The 12,794-nt window shown below is 42.0% G+C and overlaps 1 protein-coding gene across 1 annotated transcript in view; it reads left to right on the top strand.

The window, feature by feature from the left end:
- IMPG2 (interphotoreceptor matrix proteoglycan 2) overlaps positions 1-11,462 on the top strand; it is a 95,358-nt gene extending 83,896 nt beyond the window's left edge. The window contains exons 15-19 of the mRNA XM_062176377.1: positions 3,951-4,161; positions 5,446-5,633; positions 6,981-7,192; positions 8,253-8,332; positions 10,177-11,462. Coding sequence (XP_062032361.1) covers positions 3,951-4,161; positions 5,446-5,633; positions 6,981-7,192; positions 8,253-8,332; positions 10,177-10,189 — 704 coding nt within the window. The 3' untranslated portion in view covers positions 10,190-11,462. The remainder of the gene's footprint in view (positions 1-3,950; positions 4,162-5,445; positions 5,634-6,980; positions 7,193-8,252; positions 8,333-10,176) is intronic.
- Positions 11,463-12,794: the final 1,332 nt, after the last annotated feature.

The following is a 12,794-nucleotide window of genomic DNA, read 5'->3' as shown; positions in this document are numbered from 1 at the left end:
CAGGTGGCTTAGAACAACTAGCAGTTAGTTATTCCATCAAAGTTCTTGAAGCTAGAATTAAAAAATCTAAGTGCTAGCAGGGTCATGCTCCCATTTAAAGCTCTAGGGAAGAAACTTCCTTGCCTTTTTTTTTTTTTTTTTTTTTGACAGGCAGAGTTAGACAGTGAGAGAGAGAGACAGAGAGAAAGGTCTTCCTTCCGCTGGCTCACCCCACAAATGGCCGCCACGGCCAGCACGGTGCGCTGATCTGAAGCCAGGAGCCAGGTGGTTCCTCCTGGTCTTCCATGGGGTGCAGGGCCCAAGGACTTGGGCCATCCTCCACTGCACTCCCAGGCCACAGCACAGAGCTGAACTGGAAGAGGAGCAAACGGGACAGAATCCGACACCCCAACCAGGACTAGAACCCGGGGTGCCGCTGCCACAGGTGGAGGACTAGCCTAGCTAGCACCGGCTAGCTTCCTTGCCTTTTCCTATCTTTTGGTGTTTCCTGATAATAATTTTTATTCCTTGGCTTGTCCCTCTAATCTCTGCCTGTGGGTATGTATAGCCTTCTTCCCTGTGTGTCTAAGTCCAAATTTCCCTCTTTTAAAAAATATTTTATTTGAAATTCAGATATAGATAGATAGATAGAGAGACAGAGATAATGATAGAGATCTTCTATCCCTTGGTTCACTCCAGAAATGCCTGCAAAAGCTGGAGCTGTGCTAGGCTGAAGCTAGCCAGGAACTCAATACAGATCTTCTATGAGGGTGGCAGGTACCCAACCACTTAAGCTACCACTGCACACTGCAACCTCCCAGGATGTGCATTAGCAAGAAGTTGGAATTGGAAGTAGGGATGGGACTTGAACCCAGACTCTCTGATATGGAATACAGGCACCCCAAGGGATACACACACACACACACACACACACATATATATATATATATATATATTTAAAGATTTTATTTACTTGAGAGGTAGAGTTACAGACAGTGAGAGAGAGAGAGAGAGAGAGAGAAAGAGAAAGGTCTTCCTTCCGTTGGTTCACTCCCCAAATGGCCGCAATGGCCAGAACTGCACCAATCTGAAGCCCGGAGCCAGGTGCTTCTTCCTGGTCTCCCACACGGGTGCAGGGGCCCAAGGACTTGGGCCATCTTCTACTGCTTTCCCAGGCCATAATAGAGAACTGGATTGGAAGAGGAGCAGCCAGGACTAGAACCGGTGCCCATATGGAATGCCGGCACCGCAGGCGGAGGATTAACCTACTGCACCATGGCGCCGGCCCTCCCAAGGGATATTTTAATTGCTATAACAAATGTTTACCCCTCCCTCTTCTTAATACAAACCACTGGATTAGGGCCCATCCTAATCCAGTATGAATTCTTTTTTTTAAAAAAATTATTTTATTTACTTGAAAGGCAGAAAGAGAGAGAGAGTGAGAGAAAGATCTTTCATCTAGTGGCTCATTCAACAAATACTTGCAATAGACCAAGCTGAAGAAGCCAGGAATCTGGAACTCCAGTTGTGTTTCCCATGTGCGTGGCAGGGGCCCAAGTACTTGGGGCCATCTTTTTCTGCTTGCTCAGGTTTATTAGCAGGGATCTGGATTAGAAGTGTAGCAGCTGGGACGATAACGGGTGCTCATGTGGGATGCTAGCATTGTAGGTTCACTTTAACATGCTGTGCCATGAGGTGGCCCCCAGTATGATCGCTTCTTGACTTGATTATGTTAGCAAAGGATCTTTTCCCACATAAAGTCACATTCTGAATAGACATGGAATTTTATTTTTTATTTTTATGGATTTATTGATTTATTTGAAATTCAGAGTGAGAAAGAGAAAGAAAGAAATCTTCCTTTCACTGGTTTACTCTCCAAATGGCCACAATGGTCAGGGCTGTGCCAGGCCAATGCCAGAAGCCAGGAACTCCATCTGTGTCTCTCACATGGGTGCCAGGGCTCCAAATACTTTCCCAGGTGCAATAGCAAGAAGTAATATTGGAAGTTGAGCAGCAGGGATTTGAACTGGCTTTCCAGTATGGGATGCTGGTGTCATTGCAGGCAGCAGCTTAACCTGCTGTGCCACATCACTGGCCCCTAAATAAGGACTTCTAGGAAACACCATTTAGTCTAGTACATTCCCCTCTTTCCACACAGGGCCAAGGAAGATTGGCTTCAGAGATCCTTTAAAGAAAGGTGCCTCCTTCTTTGATGGCCCGTTCTTTCTGCTGGGGTCTTGTTCACCGAGATCTTTCATTTAGGTTGTTTTTGCCACAGTGTCTTGGCTTTCCATGCCTGCGAGACTCTCACGGGCCTTTTAGCCAGATCCAAATGCCCCAAGGGCTGATTCTGAGGCTGGAGTGCTGTTTAGGGCATTTGCCGCTCTAGGAGTCTGCTGCGTATCCTGCTTCCCCTGCAAGATCATTCTCTCCCTTTTAATTCTATCCATTATTTGCAGACACTGGTCTTATTTGTGAAAACTCTTCGACACTTAACCTGTCTTTTTGATCAATTATGTACTTAAACTTCTCACTTTAACAAGTGAGAGGAAGGAACCTCCACTGTGATATGGCCTTGACTAAATAAGTTCAGAGTTGGTGAACTCAAGAGGCTTCCATAGCCTTGACAGCTCATGGCAAGAGCCTAGGGTGATTACTGACATCATAAATAAGAGTGTCAATTGTTAAATCAACAACAGGAGTCACTATGCACCTGTTCCCCATGTAGGATCTCTGTCCTTAATGTGTTGTACTATGAGAATTAATGATAAAACTACTAGTCGAACAGTACTCTATATCTTGTGCAGTTGTGTAGGTGCAGTCTGTTGAAATCTTTGCTTAGTATATACTAAGTTGATCTTCTGTATATGAAGATAATTGAAAATGAATCTTGATGAAGAGTGGATGGGAGAGGGATTGGGAGATGGGATGGCTGCGGGTGGGAGGGAGGTTATGGGGGAAAAAGCCACAACAATGCAAAAGTTGCACTTTGTAAATTTACATTTATTAAATAAAAAAAGAGAATAAGAAAAAAAAAAGATCCTTTAAACTCCAGAAGTAAAATTGTTTTCAATTTCTAGAGCAGGAAGAAAATCATTACTTTAAAAAAATACTAATTTCTCTGTAAGTCAAGAGATTATTTTGTCTTTTTGCCTACCTTAGATTTTGTAGCTAAATTTTATATTTTTTCATATAGATGAATTTGTGGACCATTTTCACTTATTTCCTGTTTGGGGTATGGATGTCACCATTTATTTGCCCATTTGTCATTCATCAGTGAAGAACATGTGGTGGAATCATGGAAGGATGAAAGGCCTATGGTCAATTCCTTATATCATTTTTGACTGGTTATTTTTCTAATTAATTGTCATTTTTATTCACACTATCAATGAAAATTCAGGTTACTGAAGCCAAAATATTGTTGGGAATGGCCTGTGGAGGTACAGAGACGATTTTTAAAAAAATATTGCTTCCACTGACCTCAATCCTAGGCTTCTTATTTGGAACTATACCCATCCTTGAGGCTCCTACCAGCTGTCTGATCTTTCTTTCACCATGCAGGGTCTCAGTGTGCAATAGAGCTTGCAGCCGTGTGTACAGGGTAGAGGTAGACTGAGGCAGGATAAGTTTGGTAGAACTGAATGATATATGAAAACTGTGTAAAATATGATGTGGCTTTTCAAGCTTTTATATGCTCCCTACATAAAATATGTAGAGCCTTGCTAAGGCCATAGGATTTTATGATTTGGCTCAGGGTCTTCAAGAGAACTTTCATGAGAGCTCATCTATCTTAGATGAATCAGAAGGTATTTGTGGTATTGTGGTGGTGATATACTGTAATGGGTCAAGAAGGGACTTGTCTCATGGTACTTTGAGGGAGTACAGAGGGGCTTTAATGAGGATCTTCATGTGTCCCAATTCCTGTATATTGCCTTTCCTTGCATCTTTCTCTGGTTCATTTGATATTTTAGGTGATGATGCCAACCCTTGCAAGTTTCAGGCCTGCAATGAATTTTCTGAGTGCCTGGTCAATCCTTGGAGTGGAGAAGCAAAGTGCAGATGCTACCCTGGGTACCTGAGTGTGAATGAACTGCCCTGTCAGAGTCTCTGTGACCTGCAGCCTGACTTCTGCTTAAACGATGGAAAGTGTGACATTATGCCTGGGCATGGGGCCATTTGTAGGTATGTTGTACTTGGGGATTTTGACTTCAGAATACTTCCTGTATTCCTGAACAAAAGGGATCTACATCTATAATTTAATCATCATAATATTTATTATAGAGATTATATCTAAATAATGGATGAATAATCTAAGTCTCATGTGCAGACTAGGTCATTTAATAGGCCTGAATTATATAGTTCAGTTGGTTATTTTATGATGTTGGATGACTGTAAAAACAAAATTGTCTAAGTATGTCTTACTGTGGGTCTCTGGAGGAATTGGAGATCTTTTTGTTACGGTTTTTAGTGGTGTTGATAAGACAACCAGTATTTAGATAAGGTTTAGGCATAAGATCAACACTTTACACTATATCTGAAAGTAAAAACAAAAGGAATTTTGTTATTCCACTTGGATTATATCATTAATGGCTTTGCGCTCTTCTTAATCCTACTGAATCTTCAAAAATAGAGACAATAAAGCAGCTGAATTGGAGACAAATGTCTTTTCCTTTCTGTGCATCTGAATCAATGTTTACGTCCGAATCAATGAGAAAGTTGATCTGACTATCCTTCCCTCTTCACTCTCCTTAAACAAACAAACAAACAAAAAACAAACAGCAAAATCAAACTCCCAACTGCACACAACAAAAGCTTCATGGTTTTAAGAACAATGCTGAGAATAAGAGGGAGAAGCATAAACAGGAAAACAACTTGCAAATTTCAAGTTGGAAAAGCTGGCATAGATTCAAAAACATAGGAAATATGCGGAAATGATTGAGACTCTTCTTTATGAATAAATATGAATCTTAGCCAGAAAATGAAGAGGAAAAGCAATCTTTCAGTGCCTTAGAAATTTGTATTTTTTGAGAAGCCAAAATGATATTCTTGCTGCTCTGGGAGTTGAAGACATTTTCACACAAGTCTGTGGTGTTAGTGTTTGGGATCTCTGGTGTGACAAGAACCTGAGGAGTCTGGAGGCCTGGGTTCTAGATCCTGCTTTGTTGCTGACTGTGTATTCTAATGCCAGTCACCTTCTTTCCAGGGCCTCTGTATTGTTATCCATAAACAAGAAGACTAACCAGGATAATTTCTTTGTTCCTATTAAATCAGTTGTTTGCAGTCATGAGGGCCAGCCAGGTCTGGGCTGGACATTATGTACAGTCTTATCATTTACCTCGTGTGTTCAACTCTTTGAGGAAGTGACACATGGTCAGTTTTTAGTTCTCTACCTTTCCCAATCCCACTATAAATTGGTACTTTGATCAAAATGATTCTGATCTTGGATTTGTTGCCTGTTTGTTACAGGTGCCGGGTTGGTCAGAACTGGTGGTACCGAGGTGAGCACTGTGAGGAGTTTGTGTCTGAGCCCTTGGTCATAGGCATCACCATTGCCTCCGTAGTTGGGCTTCTCCTGATCTCTTCTGTTATCATCTTCTTCCTTGTCAAGACTTTTCAAGATCAGAATATCAGGGGAGAAACAGAGAGGCCTTTTAGGTAAGGAAGAAAAAGGGAAAAGGGTTCTCTGATGGAATACAGTGTTCTGTTGACTCATTCACTTAGTATGTAGTATATGCCAGATATTAGACAAGAAGTTGGGTAGAGGGAAGGGAGCTATAAAGTTGAATAAAAGTGTGGTCCCTTTTCCTATAGAGGTGTGAAATTGGAAAAACACATAGGCAGCACCATGAATAAGATGCTAAGGAATCCAGATAAGAGTTGAATTAGTTTTCTCTGGGGGAGAGAGTCTTGGAAATTTTAATGTGGTTATGATACTTAGCTGGACAGAAGAGTAGATGTTTGCTGGGAGTCTGATGGGATGCTTTCTAGCTGGCTGAATGAACATGAGAAAAGAAAGGAGTTATGTATGAGCCCGAGTGCACAGTGGAGGGAGCCATCCTTGAGTGTGGACAGAATGCGTGTATCGGGGAGGGTTTGGAGATGGGCTGATGAAATGGAAAAAGGTGAGGTTCCTTTGTGTGAGTACCAGATCGGTTATAGTTCGTTCTCTTTGGATCATACCAGTATTAATTAACTTGATTATAAATCTAGATAAGAATCTGACAAGAAGTGACACCTCCTTCTCTGTTTAGTTAAGTATAACATTAGTGGGGGAAAGAAAAACTGGTCCGCTTGCTAGATTAGGGATCCCAGGATCCTTCAAATTACTATTTTCATCATAATCCCTGGTTGTATTTGACTTCTGTTCTTCTAGTCTTAAGAGCTACTATCTCAGATTTAATTACCCTCCCTCACCCTCTGACTTGGCTAAGGAGGAACCTCTATAGGGAGTTCCTAGGACATCCAGGATATATATCCCTCATTGTGTTTTGCTTTTTAAATTGAGTCTGACTTTTCATAAACTGTCTTTTCATCTAAGGCAGAGATTCTGACAAACTCTTTGCATCTCTAACATCTGGAACAGTCCTAAGAACATAATCAATGCTCAGCAAATATTTGTAGATGTGAGTTGAATACAAATGTTTGTATTTCTATCCACTTCTCTGTGTATATAACTCTGGAAAAAATGAAGCTGTATTTGTCTAATGAAAGACTGTCTACTGGCAGACATAGTTTCCAACCAGCGTTTATTAAGTGCCAGGTACTGTGGGAAAATAAGAAGGACACACCTAGTTAGACAATAAAACAGGATACTTGGTATGTAGTTGATGAGATAAAAATAACACCCAATAAGTAATTTTGTGATAGACTTTTCTCATTTGGCTCCTCCCACATTTCCAGTTCACCTCTTTTTCTTCTCCAATGGAAATCTTGTAAGTAACTACTTGTCCAACTAGTTGAGCATCCAAAGAAGAACCAAGATCAATCATATCTTTCTTTCTGTGGCTCTAGTAGGCAGCCTGATAGCCTCTCATCCATCGAGAATGCTGTGAAGTACAACCCGGTGTATGAAGGCCACATGGCTGGATGTGAACATTACGAGGGACCCTATCCTCAGCATCCCTTCTACAGCTCTGCTAGTGGAGACGTTCTTGGTGGTCTGAGCAGAGAAGAAATCAGGCAGATGTATGAAAACAGTGGGCTTTCCCAAGAGGTAGGAAACTTTGCACTTCTGGTGCTACACTGCAGCTACTGCTACTGCTGGTGTGTGTGTGTGTGTGTGTAGGTATGCATGTATCCGGACTTCAAGAGAGACGAAGCATGTTTCATGATTTGCTTAACCCCATGATATCTCCCAGGCAATGTGTATGCAGATGCTATTCAATTCTGAGATGTTCTTTACTTCCCACCTGTGGCTCCTTTTTCCATTATTAGCAAAGAGTCTTTCCACTCTCTCTCCTTTCTTTAGAAATCTAAGTCTCCATTAGTCACAGCAGTGCCTATTATATTGAAAGTAGAATAATTAGAACTCTAAAAATTTTTAAGAATATTATTTTCACTTTATTTGAGAGAGAGAGAGAGCAAGTGAGTGAGCGAGCGAGCTGGTTCAGCTGGTTCACTCCCCAAATGTCTGTAACAGCCAAAGCTAGGCCAGGCTGAAATCAGGAGCCAGGGATTCCATCCAGGTATCCCATGTGGGTGGCAGGGACTCAAGTACTTGAGCCATCATCTGTTGCCTCCTATGGTACACATTAGCAGAAGCTTGATCATAAGTGGAGGCAGAGAGGCCAGCATTGTTGTGTAGCAGGTAAAGCCACTGCCTGAGATGCCAGCCTCCCTTAAGGGCACTGGTTCATGACCTGGCTGCTCCATTTCTGATCCAACTCCCTGCTAATTGCCTGGGAAAAGCAACAGAAGATGGCCCAAGTGTTTGGGCCCCTGACTCATGTGGGAAACCTGGATGAAACTCATGGCACCGGCTTTGGACTGACTCAACCCCAATGATGCCAGTTATTGCAGTCATCTGGGGGAGTGAACCAGTGGATGAAAGATCTCTCTCTGTTTTTCCTTCTCTATCTGTAACTCTGACTTTTGAATAAATAAATACATCTTAAAAAATAAGTGGAGGCAGGAATGTAACCCAGGCACTCTGATATGGGATGTAGGCATCCCAAGTGGTTTTAATGCTGCACAAAACACCCACTTCAGAACTCTTTTTAAAAGATTATTGAGGGTTTTTTTTTAATGCAAGGTGTGACCTTTTCTTTTTAAAGGAAATTCAAGAGAGAATGAGAGTTTTGGAACTGTATGCCAATGATCCTGAGTTTGCAGCTTTTGTAAGAGAGCATCAAATGTAAGTATTAGAAATAGTCCCCCAACCCAAGGTCTTTACAGTTTGCTTTAGGGTAGTACCACTAGCATGAGCACATAATTTCTGTCCATAGACAAGGATCTTGGCAATAACCAACATCTACTGAGTCCTTCAAAGTTCATGCATGTCCATGTCAATTATTTCATTTATTCCTCATAATTGCTATTTTAAACTGAGTGTTTCTTATTTGAGGAAAGGAAGCTTTGGGGAGATCTTTCCAGTTACTTTTCTCAGCATGTATTTTGGGCAAGTGTCTGCAACTTTTTTCTTTGTTCCCCAGGATCTGCAACCAGACTTAGAATACAAAACTAAACTATCTTGTAAAGGAAACATTGTAGATATTAGTGGAGTATAATGGGTGGGATTACGATTTGGTGTTTGATAGTTGCTCCTATGACTACCCTCACACAGAAGCTTACTCATGTAGGAGTGCCAGCCAGGCATCTATCTTCACTTGGAATTTTTTTTTTTTGCCAGGGAGAGTTAGATAGTGAGAGAGAGAGAGAGAGATACATACACACACACACACACAAAGTTATAGACAGTGAGACAGAGACAGAGAGAAAGGTCTTCCTTCCGTTGGTTCACTCCCCTAATGGCCGCCATGGCCAGTGCTGCGCCGATCCGAAGCCAGGAGCCAGGTGCTTCCTTCTGGTCTCCCATGTGGGTGCAGGGCCAAAGCACTTGGGCCACCCTCCGCTGCCCTGCTGGGCCACAGCAGAAAGCTGGACTGGAAGAGGAGCAACCGGGACTAGTACCTGGTGCCCCAACCAGGACTAGAACCCAAGGTGGTGGCGCCGCAGGCGGAGGATTAGCCAAGTGAGCCATGGCGCAGGCCTTCACCTGGCATTTAAGCAAGAAAAATCAGAAAAATTCATATAAGCTTACAAGAGGAATTGACAAAGGTTCAGGATAACATATCCATGGCCCTGAGTAGCCTATCTCATTGCTCCAAATCCTTTCTCTATAAGCAACTCCTTGACGCATGGCATCTCTGTGACAGAGGGGTAAATTGCCATTTAATCTGAGAAGTATGCCATTTAATCCCTTCTGTGTGGCAGAGATGTCTGTAAAAAATCTCTGAGTATCTGAGTTGGCTCCCAGGCAGTGCTGCCAACCTTGTTGAGTGTTGTCTTAGCAATGATGCCAGGACTCCGACTCATTCCTTCATCTCCAGCCAGCAGGTGACCCATGGTTCCGTCTTAGTACTGTCTAATAGAACATGGAGGATGTTTTTGTCTTTCCAAGATCCTGTAGAAGCCCCCTGGAGCTGCTTGCCTGAATTAAAAATGTATCTCACCCAGTTAAGACATTTGAAGAAAGGACTCAGGAGAACCTAATTAGGAACAGGCAGATTGACTACATGCTTCAATTTCTTCCAGTGAACTCTCTGGCATGAAAATATGCCAAAAAGTACATGAATCCAGTAAGATTTGAACAAGAAAATACTTTGAAGCAAACAAAAAAAAGTCCACCCAGCCTCTACAACCTTAAATAGGACATTCATAGACAACACTGAAAGAATGCTAGGCACATAATCTGTACAGTGTTTTCAACTTCACTTAGTTACAAGGTTTGCATCTACCAGGTAGTAAAAAAAATGTTAATGAATTTGGTTTAGGATTCAATAATAGCAACACTGCATATGGTCTTTGCAGAGTGGATTTTTAAAACATTTAGAATAACAAAAAGACAGCTTTCCTCCACAGAAAGTTAAAAAAGAAAGTATTGGTGATTTTAGGAAAATAGCTTGGCAATGTTTTACAACAAAAATGCATTTCACTATATTCTGTGTTTTCAATGAGTTACTCTCTCTTTCATGGCAGGGAAGAGCTTTAACCACAACTCCTAAGATTAGAAGCCTGGAGAAGATGGAGATCACTTGCTACCTATGTCATATAATTAATCTGGATTTTAAACCCTGTTGGAAGAAGAGTTTTTTTCCCTTAATTATTAAAATTTAAGTGTGGGGCACTCAATTTTTTACAGCTTAAATTTTCAGGATGTAGCAACAGGCATGACCATTTTTATTTACATAAATCCAAGAGCTGGTTTAAAGAAATTAAAAACTGCATGAGTAGAAAAAGACTGAGGATTCCACGATGGCTGAATAGAGAAAAGATGTGCTGCTTTAGGTGGGAAAATAGCAGAAAAAAAGCAGAGGAAGTACATTCCCAGGGGAGAGTTGGAGAGAAGGTTGAGTGGAAATTCTACAGAGGGAAGAGGGACTCTGTGGAGCAGCGTGGAAGGTGACGATGTGCAGCAGCGAGTGCGGATACCACACATGATCTTGCAGCTGGGAACTAGAGGACATGCCAGCTTTGGAGAGCAAGGTGAGAGCATACTGTGGTACACTATGCCATTGGTGATACTGCCTGAGGGAGAGCCTTATGGACCACCCTATCTTTGAGTCTGGCCTGGAGCCCTATCAGGGGCAGGGTACCCACCTAATCCAGTGAAAGAAAAGCATATTTCTTTCTTCCCACTCCCCAACAAGGGCAACTGGCAACTGGCGGAGAGAAGGTGACATTTTTACACAAGTAGAGGCTGCGGTGGCTCTTGTGCATGTGAATAATTAGGGTTTTTTTACCAAAGGGAAAAATCCACATTCCCCATTGACTTTGATTCTGGCTGGGAGGATTAACAGGGGACTGGGCTTCCAAGCAGGACAGTGAGTTGCCCCAGCATCTCAACAAATCACAGGCTCCAGGGCTCAAACTGCCAAAGCAGAAAACCCATAGGCAGTAGGCTCTGGGAACATCTCTGCTGTCTCCATGGATGGGGCAGGCTAGCAGGACAGAGCAGATCCTCTGCATCCCGTGACAGTGGGAATCCTGTGGTTGCATGATGGAGTGTGGTGTGGGATGTAGCTGGGTCTATAGGCAATCAGTGCATCTGGTGTCAGCAGATCAGAACTCCCTGACTATTTGGGATGGGTCATTGCTGAGGGTTCCATGCTCACACTGAGGACTGCATGGATCCTTTGTGTGGTTCATGTGGCAGCACAGGTGAGAGTTACACCCACTGTGGGCTAACCCCAGGCATTGATCACCTGGGAAGAGAAGAGTTGAGGGTGTGATTACTGCAACAGAGATAACTAACAGTCATTTTGATTGAAAGTGAAAGTTTTCCTCTTTGTTTCTAATTTTTTTTATTAGGTAGCTTTCGAGGGAGCCAATAAAAAGTTACATAATCATAATATTAAATATTAAATTGCATATGGAATATGTTATTTTTAACATAAATATTTATGTCAGATATATTTGTGGTTTCTAAAAGCAATCTTGAACATTTTGACTTGTTTCTGACCAGCTATATCTAACCAGGGATAGCAAGAGGTTAACATAAGAGAAAAATACTTTGTTCACTATTTTTTTCCTCAAGTTAATGACTGCCAATTTCACTCATTATGACTACCCTAGGATTTAAATGTCTGGGCTTGGTACAGGCTACACTAAAGATAGGGAAAACCTTGAAGACATCTAGGCATCATTCATCAAACTACATATGAATAAAAAATTTTTTTGTGTGAAAAATGTCTTTTGTCTCAAATTAACTCTAGAATGCAACCTTCTGAATGTAGGCTAGAGGTACATAAAGATTGTCTAGAGAAGATCACCATTTGGGACATTTAGGAGACACACGAGCTGAGCCATAGGCTTGTTCTCCATGAGCCAAGCAGTGAAGCAGGAATTTGGAAATTCTGCCACATGTCACCATCTCTGATTTTCTCTTGCGTGACCTTTACATGCAAGAGAAAATTACTTAGCCCTACATCTGCTTCATACAGATGAAATGTTAAGAGTGGGAACTCCTATATACAATTTGGGACATGCTCAATCGGACTTGCCCCAAATGGTGGAGTTAGAAACCTGCCAGGGGATCCCAATACAATCCCATCAAGGTGGCATGTACCAATGCCATCTCACTAGTCCAAGTGATCAATTTCAGTTCACAACCAATGGCTCTGATAGGTCTAAGAATCAAAGGGATCACACAAACAAGACTAGTGTCTGCTAATACTAACTGATTGAATCAAAAAGGGAGTGAACAATCCCTCATGGGAAGTGGGATACAGAGCAGACTCATAGAATGGCAGATGTCCTAAACAGCACTCTGGCCTCAGAATCAGCCCTTAAGGCATTCGGATCTGGCTGAAGAGCCCATGAGAGTATTTTAGGCATGGAAAGCCAAGACACTCTGGCAAAAAAACAAACAAAACAAAACAAAACAAAACACCTAAATGAAAGATCTCTGTGAGTGAGATCCCAGTGGCAAGAACGAGGCCATCAAAGAAGGAGGTACCTTTCTCTGAAGGGAGGAGAGAACTTCCACTTTGACTATGACCCTGTCGGAATAAGATCGAAGTCATCAAACTCAAAAGGCTTCCATAGCCTTGGCAACTCATGACTAGAGCCTAGAGAGATTACTGACGCCATAAACA

This window comes from Lepus europaeus, chromosome 2 (genome assembly GCF_033115175.1).
Source record: "Lepus europaeus isolate LE1 chromosome 2, mLepTim1.pri, whole genome shotgun sequence".
Lineage (NCBI taxonomy): Eukaryota > Metazoa > Chordata > Mammalia > Lagomorpha > Leporidae > Lepus > Lepus europaeus.
The sequence above is the reverse complement of the archived record's forward strand: the minus strand, read 5'-3'. Positions and strand labels throughout refer to the sequence as shown.